Raw genomic sequence first — 13111 nt, 5'->3', positions numbered from 1 at the left:
CCAGAAAACCAGCGTCCCGTGGAGAGCTACTCGATGTTTTCCGTGCAGTCTGGGTCAAGATCCTACAGGAAAAAAATTGCATATCTCATTGATTCCATGCACATTTGTAAACATTTTTGTCAAGTTGATAATGTGAGATAAATGACTATTGAATAAACATCATGGTATATATTTACTTTTGAGATGTCTCTGTATATATAAGTTATTAAAATAGTTTCCACATTCGTAGGGCACTAGCGGTCAAATTCTTATCATAAAATGTTTTTGTGAATGTAATTTCGTAGAAGAGAAAGGTGAAATAACTTTGTTTTCTGTATGTCATTGCCTGTATCTAGGTATATAACGCATTTATACTTGTTGTCAACAGCTGGGAAGACAAAACCTAATCGTTCTTTCTAAAGGTCACAACATACCAAGAAGTTCGTGCTAATTCTCTAAGGAAATCTGTGGTAATAGAAGTTAGTGGAAAGAGATGTTGTAGATCTCCACTGTCTAATGGCGCTACTTTGTAGCGTAATATACGTAGACTAACTTCGCATGCTCACTAATGGCTAAATATCTTGGTAACCTATTTCATTACTGGAATTGTACTAAGTACATTTTCAAATCTATGAAACTTCCAAATGACTGAAACGAAACACACCATATTTCTGATAATCGTGCCCTCGGTGGCTCAGAGGTAATTCGGAATTAGATCCCTGCCATAGACACAGCATAGGTAGTCTGCTGTGCAGCGTTGCTGCTTAATAAAAAAGAACTATTCATTTTAATATACCTTATACAAAGGTCGTGATTATATATTTCCCACTGGTATCAGGAAGTATTTTGAAATTCTCATTTCGCACGCTCACATTCACTATTTTCTTTATATTTGTTCATAAATATTCGAAGCATCTTAAACGAGTTTTTTGAAGAATAATCAGAATACACAATTTCCTGTTTCTAAAGCTGTTGGCTTTTCAGTGTGCGAATAATTGAGATATTTAAATACTTAATCGAATACATCTGTCATGATATTAACAAGAGTTTTTGAGGGTCATAACCAACAATCATCATTTTGAAAATTGAGTTTAGTATAATATAGGACAGACTTTATATTCTTCATTTTTAGGATTTTATTTCATTTTTCACACGCACGAATAAAAGTTTTTAAATAACTAACAAAAAAAAAGTCTTATTGTGTTCATTTGTATTTTGCAAAGCTAATAAGATATCTTCAGCTCAGTCTTGAACTACAGACTAGAAGGAAGGCAGCCAGTCAACAGCTCCTTATCGCCTGATATCCCCGCTAAGAGATTGACTGTCACTCTTATAACACAACCACAGTGTAAAGTGCTGGGACTATTTTGTGATATTGCATACATTCGAACTCGACTCGTGGTTTTTATCCTTAACGTAAAAATTTTCAAAAGTACGATTTTTATACGCAAAAAAATATGTATATTGCATATGTGTCACTTATTCTAATTATCCTATTAGCCGTACTATTCATTATTACAAAACGTGTAAACCGAGTTAGATGGATTTCAGGGAATTTCGCCCTTTATCAGTTACCTTTCAATCACCAGACAAACTTCTGATTGGTTGTTGTGAAACTCTCATTTTAAGAAGCATAAATCAACCAAGTTAGGGGGAGAATTTAGGGGCAGTTAGACCTTAATGTGTTACACTATGCTTTACAGAAACTGGTTCTTGGAACCAGTAAACACAATGATAAAAAACAAATGTGGATAACGTAGTTGCAGTACGAAGATATCGAAGTATTTTATGAATTAATGAAAGTACACTTTCCAACAAACATTACTGTAAGTGAAAGGAAACTCTGGGACTGGGGCTTGAACCTAAAATATTGACTGTCATTCTAATAACACACCCACGGCATAAAGTGCTAGAGCTGTTTTGTGGTATTGCACATACTCGAACCCAGATCACGATATCAATTGGATAGAGCATTAGTACTGTTAGTCAATGGTCTTGGGTTCAAGTCCCAGTTCCGGAGTTTTTCTTCACTTATCATATTTCTTACTTACAATGATGTTTGATCGAAGTACTTACTTACTTACAGAATGTCACTTTAGTCTCTGGTTTTATCAGTTGCTCTTTGCCAAAAACTGTAACGGTTGTTATAGAAAATTGTTAACTTGTTTTCAAAACAAATTGCTGAGTTAAGTGAATAAAAATGTCTAGTGATACTGAAAATTCATCATACTTTATAAAAACGAAGTTCCGAATCCCTTGTTGCTCTTGGAACTCTTCCTTCATCGTAGATCCTGATGGTCATTATTACTGCGATGTCTTATGTAAAATGTTTCTTCAAAGACTACAAAACCATTCTTAGACCATACTTCTTGAAAAACATTCTACTGACCCTCCATTTTGCGTATAATTCGGCTTCCAGGGCAAAGTGTAAGTACACTAAAGCCAAAAAAGTCCAATGGAGCTGCATCTGGAGAACTTCCAGATGGAAACTCGAATAGGATGCCAATGATTCCAGTCTCTGTGGTTACTTTTTTCAAGAAAACAACACTTTATTTCGATGTGTAGTTGGAAACTTTTAAGCCTTTGCCAACTTCAACTCCTTGTTTATTATATTGTTAAATGTACCAAGAGATATGTTCAGTTTCACCAGAATCGCCTTTTGAGTCGTAAGATTATCTTTAACTGTAAGTTTCATTTTACTAATGAGGACTTTGCTCCAAATTAACTTGGTATGTGGCTAAATAGGCCCTAGATGACATAACCGTTCTACTCTCTATGAAGAACATTGAAGACTCCTATTTTTAAAAACTTTGACTTTATATCGTTCCAAAAGCTCACTATAACAATATCCTGCACTGGAAAGAACTCTGCATGTCAAAAGGCCAACCTTGGTGGCATTACTCTGTCGAACGGTTGGGAATTCGCCAAGAACCAGATACTTCGAGGTCCGCATCTGGACTTGTATATTCTTAAAAAATACAATTAACAAGGTCAAAGTGGTGGTTTAATTAATTAATTTCAGCACTATTACATCCCTGGTAGTAGACTTTTGATGTTGATTACCGGTACTAAAGCTTGATTATCCCTTTCCAGTTCCTGTTTCGTCATACTTATCATTCCGAATGCAATGTCTAGCATTCTTGGTGAGGTTGAACCAAGTTAGACTCAATCCTGTGCAAAGTCCCAAAGGAACTTGCAGACAGATCAAATAAGATGTATGAAAGTTGGTTCATTTATGAACTTTTTACATGGACTGTGTTTTGCGAAGTAAAAATCGCACACTTTTTTATACGCATACGTATTTGTATACGTCTAACGTAATTTAATTATGTGCAGAAAAATTATTAAATAAAACACTGAATGCAAAATTTGTTTGTTTCTGAATTCTAACATGACAGTTGCTCTAGAGGTGTATAGCACACTTAGCACAGATATTTGAACAATGAAGCTGCTTACTCAAAACGTCTCGAGTTTATTCGTTTTTTATTCAGTCTGTCAAGATCTAATGATATATCTCAATTTACGTTTTCCTTTATTGCTATAGCCACCGTAGCGAGGAAGAAAGTAAACAATTTCAAAATAATAGACCTAATAATATTCACATGTGACATCACAGCACTTGGTAAGTTCGGTTGGCGTCTCAGTCTTTGTGTGCATTAATTTGTACATGTCACATTTTACAAACTGCGGTTTAAACATAGAAATATGGCTACGCATTGGTAACTCTTAGACCTAAAATATATGATAAAAATAACGTGAATTGCTGATGGCAGATGGTTTTTTTCACATAGTCTTAGTTTGTCCATTTTGGAATTCACACCAGACAGTTACTTATGGGAGATAAAAAGAAAAATTTGGAATACTATTTAGATGTATCTATGATTTGGAATCCAAAACAGACCAATTAAGAGGATTATGTAAAAAATACCTCTGCTGTTAAGTGATTTTGTTACATTTTCCTTCTTTTTTTTTAACGGTAGGCAGCTGTTAGGTGTAATAGTCAACTATTGTATAGTTATCAACACGAAAGCCGAATTACGACAAAAATTTTAAATAGATTGCTGTTGTTGTTGCTGTTTCCTTTTAAGAAAATCATTTCTTCACAACTTGTCTAGCCAAACTTTTTTTTTACCGCTTCACTTTTTTTACCTTCCGGGTTTACTATTTTTACAGCTATATTACTGCATATAAATCAGTCTAGGTACGTTCATGATATCCCCGCTCCCCCAGTTTAAATCCTTGTTCACTTTTAAAAAGTCGAACGTCCAAACAAAAACATCTGTGTTGTAATTTTGCTCAACAGTAAACAATTTCACAATACTTGAGTTTAGAGCTTGAATAATCAAATAATTCTGTAAAATACATAAAATTTTGAAAAAAGTATTAAGTGTATAATTATCATAATTAGGATAGTGAAGTCATTTGAGCGCACGAAGGGATATTGTTCAATATTTTTTTTTTATTTACTATATCACAAGAGAAGATATTTATCAGCCTGAATAAAAACTAAAAGTGGCCTGATATTATCATTCAATGAACAGCAACAACAATATATCTCCACTGCGGCAAAATGCAGAAAAGTCTGTTTGTAGTTAAACACAAAGCTACACAATGGGCTGTCTGTGCTCTGACCACCACGGGTATCGAAACCCGGTTTCTAGCATTGTAAATCCATAGACATACCGCTGTGCCCCTGGGGTATACAAAAAAGTAACTATTTAACAGGTATATTAAATATGAGTAGGAGCGTTCTGCGTTTGGTGGTATTAAGCACATAGCTAATAGCTAAGCAATGAGTTAAATAAAATGTGCCCACTGCGGGTATCGAAACTCGATATATAGTGTTATACGTCTTCAGGCTTACTATCGTGCCACCACCAAGGGGCGAGAATTCTGTGTTTGTTTGTTATTAAGCACATAGCTAAGCAACGGGTTATCTGTAATGTGGTTACCGCGGGTTATCGAAACCCGATATTTAGTGTTATAAGTATTCAGGCTTACCACCAGGGGACGAGACTTCTATGTCAGGTGTTGCAAATTTGAATTAATACTTACTGTTCTGTAAACATGACTTCTTGATTATACTTATTTTACATCTAGACTGGTCAAAGTAAGAGGGTTATCATATTTTGTACTCCGAGAGCTAAAAACAACAATAACATTCAATATCATCCGAAAAGGTATAATCGACCTCATAATAATAAAATAAGTAAACTATAAAGAAAATTCTGATAAGGAATGTGTATAACTGTCTATTGTTTTTAAAGATAGATCTTCAAGGACAATAAGGTTCGTGTTCGTAATATGACCATGTGAACTACTAGGCCTTATTTTCTTTAAATCACCTCCGTGAAAAAGACAAAGTCAGTAATAATGTGGTACGCAGGTACACTGGTGTTCTACAGGTAAGTTATAATTAGTCTCAGTAGCCAACAGCGCTGGTGAGTTTTATAATAGTAGAAAACATATCTAGTGTTATCCAAATAACAAAATGTAGAAGAAAACATGTCTAGTGTTATCCAAGTAACAAAATGTAGAGGAAAACATGTTTAGTGTTATCCAAATAACAAAGTGTCGAAGAAAACATGTCTAGTGTTATCCAAATAACAAAATGTAGAGGAAAACATGTTTAGTGTTATCCAAATAACAAAATGTAGAAGAAAACATGGCTAGTTTTATCTAAATAACAAAATGTAGAGGAAAACATGTTTAGTGTTATCCAAATAACAAAATGTAGAGGAAAACATGTTTAGTGTTATCCAAATAACAAAATGTAGAAGAAAACATGTTTAGTGTTATCCAAGTAACAAAATGTAGAGGAAAACATGTCTAGTGTTATCCAAATAACAAAATGTAGAGGAAAACATGTCTAGTGTTATCCAAATAACAAAATGTAGAGGAAAACATGTCTAGTGTTATCCAAATAACAAAATGTAGAGGAAAACATGTCTGGTGTTATACAAATAACAAAATGTAGAGGAAAACATGTCTAGTGTTATACAAATAACAAAATGGTCAGCGACTCTTCTAGTTTCAGTAATCTTTACGGATGAGTAATTACAATAGACATATGGAATGCCGGTATGAAACTATCCACAACCATTTTCAACAGTTTTATTTTTTTCGAAGAGAATTGAGAGTTTGAAAAATAACTAAGTAGGTTTCACATTACCAAGTTAAGACTCGTCTGTTTAGAGATATTTCTTTAATAGCCCACTTTTAGAAATAAACGGTCGATGCCATTGTAAAAACAGAAATGATGTGTGAATCTGATGTTTAAGTATGTAAGTTCATATGTCAGGTGGTATATTACTGTTCTCAGATTAATATCGTGCATGATAGTCCTATAGAAATTATGCTCAAAACAATAATTATTTCCAAGCAATAATTGAAGTGACGCATATGAGTCACGCCATCTGGAATTGATGTAAAACTTTTACGCAAGGTAAAACAATCACGTTCCAGAATGGTCAACTGAACTCCAAATTTCTCCAGTCTCCAAGCTAATAACTAAAATCATTGAATAGTTCTGTCATCTTAGGCTAAAAGTGGCCAAGCGATTTTGTTTGGAACGGTTGCAAATTGAAATGTCGAAATCCACATACTGGCGAGATAACGGCTGTAATAAACACGGAGTCGAGGCGCCGAACTTAAGCAGACTATTGGTATGCTATCCAGACAAAGACCTTTTTATGGTACTAAGCTGGCTGATAAAATCCGACTTTAATAACATACAACCTTCAGTGACAGTGTACAGTGAGAAGCCTGGTCTTACTTGATTTCTTATATCATTTGTTTTTAACATTTTTATTCACGCTATTAAATATGTGTCATATATGAATTAGTTAGGTGAACATATATTTTTTGTAAACCGAGACTGAAATAGAAGTTTATTAAGTCACATAACACAAGGTGACGAGTGGATTATGAATTAGGATAAGTGACACAGCAAAAAGAAAAAAGAAAAAACTTGACCATTTGTATATGTTACGTACAATGTGAACATAGTTAAATCTGTAAGACAAAGAATGATGTGCCAGCATCAACATGAGGAAGATTAATGCTTAGTAATGTTTTGCAATAAACATACATACATAGGCTTTTAGGGTATCACAGAAAATTTTCAAAAAGTTTTTTTGAAGCTACACTTTAACCATAGATGTCATACGACATGTCTTACTGAAGATTGGTCTCGATTACATGGTGACTCGTGATTTCCAAATGGTAGTGGTGGTACAGGCGAGCGATGCATTTTCACGATGATATTAATGATATTTGTTGGGTGGATAGACACCAAAGAAATCAATACTTTTTGATAATTTTTAAAGCATTAATTACTTAGTATTAATTACTTAAAGAAAGTATGAATTACACTCATAAGAAATAAAGATACAAACGAGTCTCTTTATTTTTTGGCCAGTGTACCGTCCATTACATGAGTAGGTTCCTGTCATGAGCCGTGTTGTTAATTATTACCATTCTTTTTGTGTTAATCTTATAGTTTACAGTTGCCTCAGAAGTTTTGTATTGCTATTTCAAACAATGTGGCATGGATTAAGTCAAGTATATCACACCATTACAGCCATAAGGGAGTATGCTTTTAAAAATGGCAGAAACTTTGATTTAATTCAGGCCTCTGAATTTATAGGAAAGTAATAACAATAAAAACTAAGTAGTGTATATTTGCTAAGGTGGTTTTTATAGCATCTCAAAATAACGTGGCACGTTTGAAAATAAACCTATCGTACCCTAGCGAAAGCTAGTACAAATAGAAATGTTGGCAGTCTGTGGGATAATCGTCTGTTATTCTCTGGTATTTATTATGTTTTATCTACGTGGCCTATTAGAAGCACTGGCTGACAAGTGAGAGCAATTGTAAGTACTAACTGACCAGTTTGAGTAATTTTAAGCACTAGCTGACCAGTATGAGCAACCGTAAGTACTGGCTGACCAGTGTGACCAACTATAAGTACTGGCTGACCAGTGTGAGCAAGTTTATGTACTGGCTGACCAGTGTGAGCAACTGTAAGTACTAGCTGGCCAGTATAAGCAACTGTAAGTACTGGCTGACCAGTGTGAGCAACAGTAAGTACTAGCTGGCCAGTATACGCAACTGTAAGTACTTGCTGAGCAGTATGAGCAACTGTAAGTACTGGCTGACCAGTATAAGCAACTGTAAGTACTTGCTGAGCAGTGTAACTGTAAGTACCAACTGACCAGTGTGGTGTGAGAAAATTAAGTAATCACTAACGTTAATCGTTATCTACGATACTTAACAAGTATCACTTAGTATCGTATCGAATCATAAATTTGCAGTATCGGCTATCGTTAATTATTGTACCAGTAAAATATCAGTTTTATGAAATGTGTAGAAACTGTAAACATTTCCATTGCCGTATGTCTATAAGAATGTATGATAACAGGAAATATATGCACAATGTTAAATGCAAGAAATATTATATGTTATAAGTACGAAACTAAATAAGAAAATGATTATAGGTTGGTGAGTACGAAACTAATAAAAAATTATTATACTAAACAGAATAACGAAATTTATGTTGACATGCCTGTTCAACGTATTTAAGCACGAAGCTACTGTTAAATTGTTTCTAACAGATGCTATTAGCATTGTTTTAAATATATTTTCGGATATTCACTAGGGCCCTAGTTGCGCTAGCCATCCCTAATTTTGAACTCGTATACTGTAGAGAAAGCAGCTAGTCAATGAGTCCTCCACCCCCACTCGCTAACTTTAGAGCTACTCTGATCATAGTGGTATTTGATCGTCAATTTTCTAATGCACCCACGCATGGGCGTCCGCAGGGAGGGGGGGGGCGACTTGCCCCCGTGTAAAATGAGAAACACTTACTTTCTTTATTTATTCAGCATATGCATACGAATGTTTTATTCAATCGACAATTTCCCCTTCGGAAACTTTGCCCCCCCCCCGGAAAAATTTCTGCGGACGACCATGCACCCACGGCCAAAAAGTTTGGAGAGCGATTTTTTTTCTTACGGCAAGATAGATACGAATCATGGACCCACAGTCTGGTACGCTGACCAAACAGGCCACGCCCGTAACAGAAGTGTAAGGTGTAAAATAACTACTTAAAAAAAATCTGATAGGATGTTTTTCAACATGGCCTTCTACCATTGCTTCTTACTTAAGCAGGCATATACAAAGTTATAGTACAATAACAGAAAATCTAGTTAGTTTGAGTTCTTATTGTCTCCTTCCAGTATTAAACATCAGTCGATAACGACTGTCACGTATCCTTGTTTGCCACTGTCTTAAAGAGTAAAAGAATCGTGTTTTCTTTTCCACAACGCTAATGTCGATCGCATCAACGTTATTGATCGTCAAACATCAGTCCTAAGAGAAGTTCGTGGTTTTGCTGCTAAGGGTATTGGAAGCCGATAATTGACGCATGCGCAGTAGGATATTAGGCGAAGCAACGCGTGGTCAGACATTGGAAGGAAATAGTATTCGCTCACGTACACCAAGTAGAGTGCCACCAGGTGACAGAGCAATTGGGGATTTATTACAATTCGGGAAGAGGGGGGTTGAAATACGGTTCTTAATCACGATTTGTATACCAACTAGAATCTAGTAAAACTTTCATTTTGATTCTGCCAAAGTTTCCCACACCAACAAACAACTGGTGAAAGTAAACAATGATATTTCTGTTACCTGCCCATTATATAACGCAAGCAGGGTATGAATTATCGTGTGATCGTTTTCAATTTGACATGTCTTTTTTTTTCTCTCTCTCTCTTACTCTTTCTATTTACTTTATGTATTGTCATGGGCTTTTTTCAAATCTTACACAATATGAGTCCACTTGTGGCTCAGTGGTAAGCTTTCGGACTTATCACACTAAACTCTTGATCCATTCAGCAAACACAGCGCCAATAAACAATTGTGTAACTTTGAGCTAAAAACAAACAAACAAAAAGCCACACTTTGGGATCACAAGTCTGATAATGAAATTCAAGAATTGATATGTTTCTTGTAAATGTGCTACAGTTATTTGTAGAAAAAGAACATATTTTGTCTGTGGAAGAAGGAACCATTGTAGTATAAACTAGGATTTGAAACAATGAAAATTACTGGGAAACAGGTCGCCGTTATTAGAAATGACGTTTGGCAGATATACAAAACGCTGAGTGCTATATTAAAACGATTTTCAATATGCAAGTTAACATGCCCCGTGCCAACCCCAGTCGATATAAAGTCGCGATTGAACGGCACGTACCAGAACTACATTTTGACATTGTTTGGCGTTTCGAAAGTAGTGCGATGATACCGAAACTTAAACGCTTTTGGAAAGTGTATGAACCAACCCTTTTTCACGCAAAATATTTATACACTCAGGTTATAAATGTGTGTCCACATCTGGGATTTTCAATTCTCAAGACGACGATATCCTATATTGGAACAAAGGAATGTAAGTCAACTTGGGGTACCAGGACTATTTAAAAAGAAACTTGCAACAATTCATACCCCAGCCATATTAAGCAAAGTGTAGTCTTGTAAAAGATGAGAATCTACGAACACAAACGTCATTGGCAAAAGCCATACACGTGCACTAGACAACACTACGCAACATAATCAAGAAGGATCTTTGTCTGGCAAAACTAGAAAGTTGCTTCAACGACATAACCGTTTAACCATCTCATACCCTAAGCAGCTGGAGAATGAAACTGGAATCTATGCTATTCCTTACGAAAACATACTGATCAACTAGTCAGATGCAGCGTCTATGGATTTCTGTGTAATCTGAGTACTGAAACGAGAGCGGGAAACCGTCGTTCTCGTACACTAGATGGATTGTGGACAGTACACAGGGAGGAATAACGTGCTTTGGACATAGTAGCTTCTCAATGGTACCTTTTGCAGCGGAAACTACGTTGCACATCAAGATACGCGTTCGTGAGATAGAGCGTAGAGATATGGAAGGTAAAGACGTGGTGAGGCTCCTAAATCGTTTTAATACAACGTATTCAACCTCTGTATAAGTTGACAGATTCAGTTATTGTAACTAGGAGATTTGTTGATATGTGATGGAATATTAGTTAAGGACAGTGGAAATACGAACTAAAATTGAGGGAATGAGCTTACCCAACATTAACACTATTACAGCAACAAATTAACTTATTTCACGAGGTCATGAAATATAATTCATGTGCTAGGCCTATTATACGTCAAGTTTATTACTTTGTCCTTACACTTGTTTGTTTTTCGTTATTCCTTTCTGCAAATGCAGAAAAATATAAAACGGTGAAGTTAATACGATATTATTATATTATAAGATCAAAGCTTCTTCAGCTCCGTATGCTTTACTTCGTTGCAGTAGTGTTAGCAGATCTGAGATTTCGAATCTCTTTCTTTCGTTACAACATTCCAATCAGACATGAAGCTCAGTATGCTTTCTTTCCCCTTTAACTGTACAAGAAAATCTCGGAAGATTAATATGTTGTATGCCTCCATATCAAAAATTAATCACCTTTTCGCAACTTTAAGGGTCTGACTTGGCCAGGTGGTTAAGGCGCTCGACTCGCAACCTGCGGGTCATGGGAACCTTGTCATTAAAAATGCTCGCCATTTCAACCGCGACGGTCAACTCCACTATTCATTGGTAAAGAGCAGCCTAAGAGTTGGCGTTGGATGATGTTGACTAGCTAACTTCCCTCTAGTATACCACATCAAAATTAAGGACGGTTAATGCAGATATCTATCGAGTACTTTGCGCGGAATTCAACAAACAAATGCGTAATTTTGAAATGGAAAAATCTACAACAACTAAAACATTTTCATCGGCATTAAACATAAAAGTGTTTCTAGTTGTTGTTTTTTTGTTTTTTCAATAAACGATAGTATAACGTACAACATGAAACAGATAACTTAATGCAATGTTATCTATTAACTGATTATAACATCTTCAACTACAATACTAACAGACTTTATGGAGCCGGAGTTCTATCACTTATTTTGTGTTAAGAACTTCAAAATAGGATTACCAACTTGATTATGATATGGGTTAATTTAAATCCTTAATGGATTATGAAAAACTGTAAAAAAAATAGATTGGGTGAAAGAAGACTTCCAGCATTCGGTACAAACTTTTGACCTGAAATAAAATTGACTATCTTACTTTCTCAGTTTCAACTAAGTTGTTTTTTCTCCTTATAACATTGCGGAACATTCGCTGAAAATAAAGAACCTGAATTCAGTCATGAAAACTAATGAATGTAACCCGCTTAATATCTCAATGTGTCCCTCCTACCTCGTTTGTTGCTATGGTTACAGTTTCCAACTGAAAAGACACATTGGGGAGAAATATCAATCGATAGTATAGATGATAATTACATGTGTATAGTTTATAAAATGAGGCACCCGAAAACAAGAAGGCTTTTATTTTTCTCGTGATTTTTTTTTTTTTTTTTACTTTCCAGATGTACGATTTTATTTTGACGATACTGTTCTCATAATAACAGCATGTTCGAAGCATGTCGCTAGGTGACAGCCTTTTTGAGAAACCAACAGATGGCACCAATTTATTAAATGTTTGGGAAATATATCTCTCAAATATGCGACAAAATAAAAAAGTAAAAAGTAAAAAAAATTCGTTTGAAGCAGGAACCTTAACGTTAAAGACGAAACAGGAAAAAAACAACATAAATCCATAAGGATAAAAATATTATTGGTTTAATTGGTAATAGTGATTAATGTTGTTTGTAATTAAGCACACAGCATACCGCTGTGCCACTGGGGGGGGGGGCGAAGTGATTTATAGTTATTATTTGTATTATTAAAAACTGCAATTTTGAATTATCAGCGTTTTTTCTTTCATCAATGATTTTAGGCGCGTGTATTAGCAAAATTTGTTTGTCCATCATGGGTATCGAAACCCGGTTTCTGGCATTGTAAATCCACAGACATACCGCTATACCACTGGGAGGGGCTGTATTAATAAAAAAGTTGCAGTGATAGTTTTAGACATAGAAGTAGGAACCTATTGGATTAGAATATAATATTCCGACTATAGTTTGGTCTTTTGGGGCATAACTTTATTCCACTACTTTTAGTTTGGTCTTTTGGGGCATAACTTTATTCCACTACTTTGAAGAA

The 13111-nt window shown here is 35.2% G+C and overlaps 1 protein-coding gene across 1 annotated transcript in view; it reads right to left on the bottom strand.

Moving 5' to 3' along the window:
* Positions 1 to 9133, bottom strand: part of LOC111089259 — a gene marked incomplete at its 3' end in the record, with an annotated part of 41065 nt that extends 31932 nt beyond the window's left edge. The window contains exons 1-2 of the mRNA XM_022401421.1: positions 8996 to 9133; positions 7871 to 8105 (exon numbers count right to left, since the gene is read on the bottom strand). Of these exons, the coding sequence (XP_022257129.1) occupies positions 7871 to 8105; positions 8996 to 9133 (373 nt within the window). The remainder of the gene's footprint in view (positions 1 to 7870; positions 8106 to 8995) is intronic.
* Positions 9134 to 13111: the final 3978 nt, after the last annotated feature.

This window comes from Limulus polyphemus, unplaced genomic scaffold (genome assembly GCF_000517525.1).
Source record: "Limulus polyphemus unplaced genomic scaffold, Limulus_polyphemus-2.1.2 Scaffold5695, whole genome shotgun sequence".
Classification (NCBI taxonomy): domain Eukaryota; kingdom Metazoa; phylum Arthropoda; class Merostomata; order Xiphosura; family Limulidae; genus Limulus; species Limulus polyphemus.
The sequence above is the reverse complement of the archived record's forward strand: the minus strand, read 5'-3'. Positions and strand labels throughout refer to the sequence as shown.